Source organism: Tupaia chinensis, unplaced genomic scaffold (genome assembly GCF_000334495.1).
Source record: "Tupaia chinensis unplaced genomic scaffold, TupChi_1.0 Scaffold000360_1, whole genome shotgun sequence".
Taxonomy (NCBI): domain Eukaryota; kingdom Metazoa; phylum Chordata; class Mammalia; order Scandentia; family Tupaiidae; genus Tupaia; species Tupaia belangeri.
Window position 1 is genome coordinate 4,143,056 of NW_006159856.1, and position 11,424 is coordinate 4,154,479.

An 11,424-nucleotide genomic window follows, 5' to 3' on the forward strand; every position below is an offset into this window, starting at 1 on the left:
AATTCCCTCTCCCTTCCCAGCAGGGAGGGGCCATCTAAGTGAATGATCAGCAGCAGGTGAAGGGCCCTTCCACCTGCCCCACCTGGCAGACATGGCTCACAGGACATCACTGCAGGAGGGAGCCTTGCTCCAAAGCACGGCTCAGGGAGTCCCAGCCCGGCAGGCAGGGTAGGGCGTTGGGAAGGACTCCAGGCCTCCGACAGCAAGGTTAGGGCTCTCTTCTCCAACTCCCCACACCTGGCTCCACAACTCTGGATGCCTCCAGCGTGCAGAAGGCAAAAGACAAAAAGGCAAAGTAAATAATGAAGCCCGCCCAGAAAGCTCTCAGGATGACACCCGGGGTCATCAGGCTTTCTGACTAGCTGTTTGCTCTGCACAGGGAACAAGCAGAGCCGAGGCACCTGTGAGTGCACCCTACACAGGAGTGAGGCCGGGTCGGGGGCACAAGCTAGGCCGGGGGCAGGGAGAACTCAGACGGGGAGAGGTAAGGGATGTCTCATCCAAAGGAAGACGTCAACAGACAGGTCTGGGGAGGCTCAGGGCTCTCGGAGCCATCTTTCTCATTTTCCTGCAAGCCTAAGCTACTCTATAATAAAATGCTTACTTAACTGCAGAGGGAAAGGGAAAGAAGGAAATTTACGTGCACCCCTGCTCCAGGAAGGTGACGACCTGGGGCCGGGCCTTTACCTTCGAACACCTGGTGGCTGTTTCTGAGCAGCGTCTGCAAGCCTCCACATTCCCGCTTCAGCCTCTGCAGTGTCTCCTTGTCTAGCTCTCGGGCTACTTCAGCCAAAGAAAGGCTTTCTATCAAAAAAAAAAAAAACAGGTTTCTCCCAACACAGTGACCACATACTTCAAGCCTGTTAAACAGGCAGAGACTGCTGAGTCCAAAAGTCCAATCTAATTCTGTAAATTCAAATCCCTTATGTACCTCAGCGGGAGCGACCACGTCCATTTCTCATCGAATCCACACCTCGCAGAGCCAGAGCGACAAGGAGAGCTCATCACCACCTGGGTGAAGAGGCGCAGCCCGAAGGGCCAAGGTCTGAACACTAAGGAGACGCTGCTGGCCTGCTCTGGGGTAGTGACCCACCATGGGGGACAGCTGCCAGGGCCAAGGTTTCTCAGACAAGGAGGGGAGACGAGTCTTGTAAGTCTGAGTTTTATCAGAAGCTGCTCCACCAAACCCGCTCGCCGGACCTCAGAGTACAGAGCTTAGGAGGCAGACACATGAAAAAAATCTCAGCTGCTACTGCGATGGTCTCTTTTCCATTTGGAATTTCAATGAGAACATGCATGCATTTCAAAATGCTCCATGCTGATCAGAAATCCTGGGGAGAAGTCAGTTTATTGCCAAAACATCAAAACATCACATTAGATGTGAGACGGAGACTGGTGTCTCCTGTGTATTTGCCAATTTCTTTTTTTTTTTGAAGAGGTTTTTTTTTTTGGCTGTAGGGCGCATGCGCTCGCTAGAAAGACAGAGACAAAGAGACAGAAAGCGAGAAATCACCCCCCAGGGCGGATGGTCACGCCGCAATCCCTTCTCCTCCATTCTCCTCTTGGGATCTTGGGCACACACGCACACACACCTGGTGTGAATTTAAGCCACCGGGTCCGGGAATCAAACCGTGGTCAACTACAAGGGAGTTCAGCAGCACAGCCATTACGCTAACTGCTGGTCCCCATATTTGCCAATTTCTGTGCCAGGTCCAATGCTTCATCTCACCCACACCCTCCCAACCAAAGTGCAGGTGAGCCGAGGACGGCTGCATCTGCCTACAGGTCCAACCCCCAGACACATAGCTCAGTGCCACTCCATTGCCATAGCCCTAGTGGCCCCGGAGGGGATGGCTGCTCTTGTAGGTGTGGCTCCCATCCTGTCTATCGAAGCCCAGCCAACCTCTATGGCCAACGGGAGGGACTCCTTGCTCTTGCTCTTTTCCAACAACCCAAACCAGGCCTGCCCACCGGTGTTTCCAACGGGCAGACAGAGCTGAGGCTGCCACTCAAAGCCACTGCTGCTGTCTCTAGATTCCCGCCTTTGCTCAGAAAGGCTTTCCATCCCGAGCAGGCTAGCATCACCCATGCTCATGTCCTTTCCTGGAAACTGAAAGGTCCCACTGCACTGAGGAATACCCACTGCTCAACCACAGGGTCCTGGGGCTTCCTGCTCTGGCTGCCTGCTGTGCTATGCCAGCTCCGCTAAGAGGCCCTACCCACAGCCCGCCTTCCTCTGTAGTAGGGCACATCTGGGATGCAGAACCAGCCTGGAGACCCCGGGGTATGTGGGGGCTGTCCCAGCCAGGGCGCTGGCCAATCGGCTCACTGGACAGGTCCTTCTGACAGTGCTACCAGGCTAGGATTACCTCTGGAGGGGAGCATGTGTGATGGTCCTGCCACATAACATCAGGTGAAATGAGGAAGGAAACTTGAGCATAATTTGGTCACAACAGTCACATATGATTGTGACCTCCTCCCTGACCTGTAGCCCCAAGAGGGCCAGCTGGGCAAGGTTCAGCAATAAACTGTGCAGGAAAAGGCCAACGGGCTGGGTTCCTTGCTCTTGTCCAACAGCCCAAATCAGAGAACAAGTCACCATCCCAGAACAGACAGCCCCACACTGCCCTCTGGCGGCTGCTCAGCATCATGCTGCCGGGAAGGGGAGAGGGGAGAGCGATCCTTACTGAACAGCCCCGAGAAGCTTAAACGCTGGGTCAAGCATCAAAGCTCATGCTGCGGTCCTTGTCTCTCTTGAATGCCACTGATTTCAGCACACTACTCGTCCATGAGAGCCACCAGAGGCAACATCCTCCCGTCTGTCATAATGTCTGTCATAATGAGCCACGTACTTTGGGCATTTCAAAGAGAAATGATCAAATGACAGTATCTCTAAAACCCCCCCAGATTCAAGGGGACAGTACACTTGTCTGACATTTGGTAACCTGCTTTCTGAACAATTTCTACAGACTGAAAATGAATACTCCAGCCCATGAACCTGTGTGGTTTTTCATAAAGTTAATTAGGGCCCAACCGCTACCACTCCCTGGCCTCAGCCTCCCTCCCCTGAGGTATTCAAAGCCCTTTACGGTAACAGGAACTAAGGAAAAATCCAAAGAATGAGCTTTAAACAGCCTCTATATCATCGACGTCTTTGGTAGAGTGTATTTAAGTACAAAGGACGACCCAGCCCTACCTCCCTGAAACCCATCACGTCCCGGTCTGGGGTGACTTAATAGATGGCTCACCTCCTGCATTCCAGGTCTTCACATTCCCACTTTGATCATTTCTTGTGTTTAGTTGCTTCCCACCTAACAGCAAATTTGCCACTCGCAAAACCACTTGGTCCACAAAATCTCGAGGGAGAGTGGCACAATTCCTCACAGGCTCCGCTTTCCCTCTCGGGTGAAATCCGGGCAGCCAGGGCCCTTGGGCCTGCGTTTCTGCTCTGTGCTCAACAGACTGGGCCTCACCCAAGGTGCTGTGACTGTCGCCGTGACCAGCAGTGCTGGCAGCAAGCTGGGGTGCAGAAGAGGGCGGCTCCCCACCAGCTGGACTCACAGGGCAGCCACGCCGGCTGTGGATGTACTGAGTCCTCTGCTTATCAATAGAAACTTCTGCAGCGGGCTGGTACGTTCTGGATTTCCCAACAAGACAGACCTGCATTTGAAGAGAGCAAAACAAGCCTCTTAACAGGAGCATATAACTTCGCAATGCTCTCTGTGGGGTTCCCTTCTTCTAGAGTACAAACTACACACAGGTTTCAGACATCTATCATGAAAAGAATATTAGACTAAAAACGCATACCAGAGGGAAAGATGAGCACCCAGCACTGGAACTGGATCCATGCAGGAAGGCCTGGGTTCAAACCCCAGTATCCAGGCACATGCCTAACACATGTGCCCATGATCTGGGCTGCTGAGGCTGGGGGTTGGACACAGTGTGAATACCCTACGGGGGCCCCTGCCTTCCCTCCCTCACTTTCTCTGTCTCTCCTCTCATGGAGGAAATAAACTTAGAAAAAAGAAACACCAAATGATTTAAAAATTAAAAATAGCAGAAGCCCAGGGAAAATCACACAGATCTAACAAAGGCCTACAAATTAGAGTCTGCATTTACTGAGCTCAGAACCTACCCGTTCTCATCACACTGCACTCACCTCAGCACCTCGCGCAGGTGCTCGCATTAACGCTGTGGAGTTCTCAGGGAAGTGTAAAAGGAGACGCTGGACGAACCTCGCTGCAGTGAGAAACACGAGCCCTGGCACAGCACTGATGTACTGCAGGAGCATATAACTTCGCAATGCTCTCTGTGGGGTTCCCTTCTTCTAGAGTACAAACTACACACAGGTTTCAGACATCTATCATGAAAAGAATATTAGACTAAAAACGCATACCAGAGGGAAAGATGAGCACCCAGCACTGGAACTGGATCCATGCAGGAAGGCCTGGGTTCAAACCCCAGTATCCAGGCACATGCCTAACACATGTGCCCATGATCTGGGCTGCTGAGGCTGGGGGTTGGACACAGTGTGAATACCCTACGGGGGCCCCTGCCTTCCCTCCCTCACTTTCTCTGTCTCTCCTCTCATGGAGGAAATAAACTTAGAAAAAAGAAACACCAAATGATTTAAAAATTAAAAATAGCAGAAGCCCAGGGAAAATCACACAGATCTAACAAAGGCCTACAAATTAGAGTCTGCATTTACTGAGCTCAGAACCTACCCGTTCTCATCACACTGCACTCACCTCAGCACCTCGCGCAGGTGCTCGCATTAACGCTGTGGAGTTCTCAGGGAAGTGTAAAAGGAGACGCTGGACGAACCTCGCTGCAGTGAGAAACACGAGCCCTGGCACAGCACTGATGTACTGTGTGGGAAAGGCCACTGTGCTAATCTCCTTCCTTAGTATGTCCAAGCGACGGCTGCGCTTCAGACAGCGCCCGCGGGACAGGGGCCTACTCCAGCAGTGCTGCCGAGGAAGCCCATGGGCTTCCTCTCCCGGCCTTAACTACAAAGCCAGGTTCTAGGCGATGAACGCCAATCTAACTATACCATGGCCACACCGTATTTCTCCCCAGCTCTGCCCTCTGCTGGCAGAGCAGAGCCGCGTGCGCTCCGTCCCTAGACGTCACTGTGCGTGGACTGCTTTAAGCTATGACGCCATCTATGTGCTCTCTCACAGCTGATCCCCCAAACCTCCCAGGGATAAGATGGCTCGAGCTCAGGAAGATCAAGTGACAGTCCCTGGTGTGTCTGGTGACGAGTAAGAGAAAGGTGAATGCAAAAATCAACTGGAGGGTCCTCCGACTACCTAGATGACCCAACTTCAGCTGTTTTCAAAAAGCAATTCCAAACTAAGAAAACTAAGACTTGGCAAAATAGAGGACATTTAGGAGAATAACAAGAAGCTCTTCGGATGAGCCTGAAAGGCTACTTCCAGAGTAAGTCTGAACAGTGACAGCCCCCACTGTGTGTATCTTGGTCTGTGACACAGTCTGAGGCCTCCCACCTAAATGTGAACACATTATGGAGGACAACGATGCTCAGGACATACTCTCTTGGTTGAAGGGATTCGAAGGCAGTCTTCCTCCACGTGAAAGCCACAGGTGAGCCCCACTTCTCTGATGAAATCCAGGTACTCTCGGTACTGAGTCCTGCTACTCTGCCTCCGGTGGTATCTTCCCACGAAGTCAAAGAAGCAGCACGGAAGGACAAAGAAGCGGCATTTGTAAGAAGACCTTCAAAATAAGAACAGCCAGGACCAGCAGTTAGCATAATGCCTATGTCGCTGGACTCCCCAAGTAGTTGACCATGGTTCGAGTCCCAGACCCAGTGGCTTAAACGTGCGTGCCCAAGATTCCGAGAGAATGGAGGAGAAGGAATTGCAGCATGGCCATCCCCCCTGGGGGGGTGATTTCTCGCTTTCTGTCTCTCTGTGTCTTTCCGGCGAGCACATGCACCCTATAGCAAAAACCTCTCAAAATAAAGAATAGCCACAGAAACCAAAAACCAGGCACAGGTTCATTAAAGAAAATTTAGCACAAGTCACATAGCAATAGCAAAAGACAGATTTAGTCCTGGCTAATAATGGTTTTCATGCAAAGAAATTGAGTGTAGCCTCTAATAACAATGGAGCACAGTATGTCTTTTCAGTAAAATATGGACCAAGCACTGTTATAAAAAATACTTTCCAGGGACCAGCAGTTAGCGTAATGGCTATGTCACTGGACTACCATGTAGTCGACCACGGTTCGCGTCCCAGACCCGGTGGCTTAAAACTCACGCCAGGCGCATGTGCGTGCGTGCCCAAGATTCCTAGAGGAGAATGGAGGAGAAGGGATTGTGGCATGGCCATCCCCCCTGGGGGATGTCTCGCTTTGTGTCTCTCTGTCTCTCTCTGTCTGTCTGGCGTATAGCAAAACCCCCTAAAAAAAAAAAAAAAATTTCCGCCATAGTTTTTCTTGTCAAGTGGGATAGAAAATTTCCTGAAGTTCTTTGAGATTTCAGCTATGAATACGAAATTTCAGAGGCAGGCATAACAATGATTAGGTTAACACTTGATCCTTGAACTACGTTATTACTTGAGAACTAAAGCAGTTCAGGGCTGGCTCTGCGGAGATGTGATGTGTCACTAAGAGAAGCCAGATCCCACGTGGTTAACCTTGGTTCGAATCCCCAGCCTGTCAGACTGAAAAGACATTAGGTGTGTGTGAGCGTCCAAGAGCTGATGGCCTGGAGGGCTGGAGGAAAGGGACTGCAGCAGGACCAAACCCCAGACGGTGCTCCTCTCTCTCTCGTGCACGCACACATGCTTTATCACAAATACAGAGGGATCATCACAATAATACCCAGTTCAAAAGAGCCTTTGATAAAAGAGACAGGGCAACGTGATATTAAGGAACAACACGCTGGGGTCTCTTCCTGGTGTAAAACCTAAGCCATTGCTGACAGATGCCAGGAGAGGGCCCTTGCTGCTGCAAAGGGTCTATCTACTGACAGATTTTTCCTTTGAAGACGAACTTTATCATCAGAAAAACCTCCAGAGAAAGGTACACCTTTCAGCACTGGATCTAAATCTTGTCATCAAGAGAAGTAATTAGGGGCCAGGTGTGGTGCACTGGACCATATGGGAAAGGTCCTGGGTTCAAGTCCTGAAACTTCCCTGGGAATGCTGAGTACATGCAAGCCCATAGCACGGGCTGGCTGAGGCTGGGATGCTGGGGTGCTAGATTAGTACAATGTAAATAATCATCATTTTTGATCTGTGTTGGTCTAATAATGGAAATATAATGTGAACCATGCATGTAACTTCACATTTTCTAGTAGCCATGTTTTAAAAGTAAAATACTGGAACATCTGAAAAGTCATGACTTTTCCAACAATCCAAGAAAATATTTTAAATTTAGTCAACTCTGTTCAACAGGCAGTCTGAAACAGCCACATTCCAAGTGTTCAAAGCCCCACGTGATTACCGGCTACAGGCTAAGATAGCACGGTGTAGCTGTCCGGACGTCCCAGCCACTCACCAGCCAACTTCTCTACTCACCTGGCCGCAATGACAGGTATCCATGGTGTGAGCTCATCAGAGTGGTTACCGATTAACCAATCAACATCAGGGAAAAGGGTCTCATCGTTGGGGGTGATTGCATCTTCCTACAGGAATGACATGCAACAAGACAAAATGTTCCTCTTTACCTCAGTGATGAACCTGCAAGACCCAGCAAGGAGCACAGCTCTGGAGGCACACACTGCAGGGTCTGCAGTGGAGCCTTCCTCGGCCCTCTGGCTTGCTGAGTTCCCAGGAAGTGAATGTGCCTGCCCTACAGGGTAGGCAACGAGCAACTTCAGGGTCATCACTGCAGAAACTAACGGCACTTGCCTGACTTCTAGCCTCCCTTCAATAACTAAACACGGGATCTTACAGGAGCTGGAAGAGAGATGGGGTACATGAACTGCCTACCTTCGGCATTTGTGGAAGGACAAATAGCCTTAAGAGTGGGTAAGTGGGGGCCGGCAAGTGGCATGGTGGTTAAGGGCGCTGGACTCCCACATGGCCAACCACAGTTCAAGTCTCAGACCTGGTGGCTTGCTTTCTCACTTTCTCTCTCTTTGTCTCTCTGATCAAACTGGAAAATAACAATGATAATAATAATAAAGTTAAATAAAATAATTCTTTAAAAAAAAAAAAGAGTGGGTAAGTGGAAAGCTGAGTCTGGCCAACAGAAGTGCGTGACGTGATGCACTGGCGCACCTCGCAGGGCCTCTCCTCTACGCAGGCCTGTCTATGAGAGACAGAGCAGAGGAGGAATTTACATCATGAGGCTACGTTAGTCTTTCCTGTTATCTTCTGTAAACTCTCAGAGTAAGCGGCCACTGAATAGGCACTTTAAACATTCTGACAATTTCCATAGTGAAAATAATGAACAGTTTGCATCTGTGATTTAAGAACTTTAAATGGGGGCTGGGCAGTGGCCCAGTGATGCTGTAGGTCCACGCAAGTGGGAAGGTTCTGGGTTTGCGTCCAGAGACTTCCTGGTATAGTCTAGGTGCACATGTGCCCATGATCTGGAGCTGGCTGAGGGTAGGCTGCGGCACTGAGACCCTATTGATGGTGCTGTCTCTGCCTCTGTCTCTCATGGAGAAAATGAACAAATAAAAACTTAAAAAAAAAAAAAACCTGTAAATGAAAACTCTATCCTTTTTGAAAATTAGTAGGCCTACATTAATTTTTGAAATCAAAAGTCTCATAGTGAATCAGTCAGTAAAAACCAGAGACAGTGAGGAGATACTATGTGACCATTCCAGAATCTTAATTTTTTTGAGAGGTTTTTGCTATAGGGCGTGTGTGCTCCCCAGAGAGAAACAGAGAGACAGAAAGCAAGAACTCATCCCCCAGAGGGTATGGCCACACCACAATCCCTTCTCCATTCTCCTCTCAGAATCTTGGGCACGCACGCACATGTGTCTGGTGCGAGTTTAAGCTACCAGGTCCAGGACTCAAACCAAGGTCGACTACATGGGAGTTCAGCGACATAGCCATTACGCCAACTGCTGGTCCCCCAAAGTCTTAATTTTAAGGTTGCAAAATAATAAACAGAAGTGCTATCCCTGATCAAAACAGGGGAAGACATTCTGAAATATATAAGCATATAAACACACATATGTAAATATTTGTACATACACACCCAACTATAGGAGTCTTCTACAGACAAGATTTAGGTAGAAATAAACTGAAATCTACCATCTAGTTCTTAAATAAGCATATGTGCTTCTATTTACATAGATGTTAAAATGCTAAAGAGTATTGTTCAACTGGTAAAAATATAATCTACCCGAAGGAAAAACAAACCTGTGGTACTATTTATTCTTTACTCCCTCCACTCTAGATTTAAATCTGCCCAATAGTCTCTTGAAATGGCTTGAATTAATTAAACACACTCTGCACTTGGTAATTACCACAGCCACCTTTCCAGCCATCTTGGCAGCAGCCCTGGAGACAACAAAGCCACACCTGTTCTATCATAAGCTCTAATTGGCATTCTGAATACAGCAAATTGCAATGTTCCTATTTCGTATGTTGCTCTGCAAAATGAAGACAATTTGTGATCATCACAACACAGTTGTTATAAACAGGTGGCTTTTCTTACCACTCTCTCGCTTACAACCAAATGAGGCCTTTGAAAGAAAGAAGTTCTATCCCGTGCTTGGCCTTTGACTTTCTGGATTGCACCTATTCATGGAACTCACTAGGCTGTGACTGGGAGGAAGCTGTTTACTAGAAAACATCAAACTTGCCGACAAAATAGCTCTCATGCTGGCCATGCTCCTCCAAGACAGAGCGTGGCAGAAATGCAGTTGGCTTCTGCCTGGTGTATTTAACACCGGAACCAGCAGGACTGACACGTAAGGTCCGGGGGTAAGGGGGGAAAAATGGATGCCAGACTAGAGCACAGCATTCTCATTAGCAGACCTCCCCCGACAGAGTGGTCGGGTGGGTTTTCCTGAGTCAGATGACTCCACCAAGTAGTCTGAGGCAGGTCTCTAGGGAACATGAGTAAAGAACTAGAACCTTCTACCTGTTCTCCAGAGGGCGCCTCACACCAGCCAGCTCCTCCCTAGGGTTCTGACTTAAACAGAGGGCTTATTCAATCACTGGTTGAGCTTCTTACCAAAAGAATGTATTGTTGTTGTAGTTGTTTTAAGCTGAGAAACAGAATTCTGAAATCAACTACTTTTGTAGTTTCTGATCACCAACTTCATACCCAAATTGAGAGCCCAAGTTGGTTAAGTTTACTGTAGGAATCTACAGTCTGCATATTTACCAATACTCTTCAAACCCGAGATTTTAAAAATACATAAACGTACATGTGCAACTGCAAATCTGTAGAGTAAGCAGGTATAAATATGAGGAACCTTCAAAACATTCATAAGAAATGTATATTATGAAAAAAAATTGATGCTGACACGATTCCAAGATTTTTTAGTACTAAAAATGAACTTATACTTTCATTCAAATACTTCCATAATTTCTTTTTCTTTTCCAAGATGTTTGCCATCGGGCATGTGTGCTTGCTGGAAGGAGACAGAGGGAAAGTGGGAAACCACTCCCAGTTACAATCCCTTCTCCATATTCTCCTCAGGACTTTGGACATCTTTGTACATGTGTCCAGCATGTTTTTCAAGCTGCCAGGTCCAGGACTCAAACCACAGAGGATCCGGCGCCTTACCCTCTGTATCACTTGATGGCCCTCCACAGACTTTTTTGAGGCCTCCTTGGATAAGAAAAAAATAAACAAGCTTCCCTTCTTCTAATCTTTTTTTTTTTTTCTTGCAATACTATTTTCAACTATAAAAGAAGGCGAAGCCAGTAGAAAATACTAGGCTGTCAGAAAAGTCACGAGGTATTTTTTTCTGTATATGAAGTCTTGGAAATTTCATCTTCTATTTACGAATGACATGATACTAGAGATTTGTCTGGCAATAACCGCAGGGGTTAACCTGTGGGGCAGGGGCACAGCAGACAATAAATGCTGCAGCTGGCAGATGAGTATATGCCTTTGTATGTTCCCAACAGTCTCCATAAGGAAAAGCAAATGATTTTTCATTTCTCCAATCAACATTCCATGTTGTGATAGATGAAAATCTGTGACCTAGACGTGTCCATGAATTTAAGTACATGGATAGAGATCTTGAGGCAAGCTGCTGGGCAGTGGATAGTGTCTGGCCCAAAGGACAGTCAAGTTGGGAACCAGCAGTTAGCGTAATGGCTATGTTGCTGGACTCCCACGTAGTCGACCGCGGTTCGTGTCCCGGACCTGGTGGCTTAAAAAACTCACGCCGGGCGCGTGTGTGTGCGTGCCCAAGATCCCGAGAGGAGAATGGAGGAGAAGGGATTGCGGCGTGACCATCCCCCCTGCGGGGTG

The 11,424-nt window shown here is 48.4% G+C and overlaps 1 protein-coding gene across 2 annotated transcripts in view; it reads right to left on the reverse strand.

Annotated features, from left to right (window-relative positions):
- The window catches only part of TRMT44 (tRNA methyltransferase 44 homolog), a 36,608-nt gene that overhangs the window by 7,229 nt on the left and 17,955 nt on the right, over positions 1-11,424 (reverse strand). For both annotated transcript variants that reach the window (XM_027773599.1, XM_027773600.1), the window contains exons 7-10: positions 7,548-7,654; positions 5,556-5,739; positions 3,249-3,660; positions 688-804 (exon numbers count right to left, since the gene is read on the reverse strand). In XM_027773599.1, coding sequence (XP_027629400.1) covers positions 688-804; positions 3,249-3,660; positions 5,556-5,739; positions 7,548-7,654 — 820 coding nt within the window. The remainder of the gene's footprint in view (positions 1-687; positions 805-3,248; positions 3,661-5,555; positions 5,740-7,547; positions 7,655-11,424) is intronic.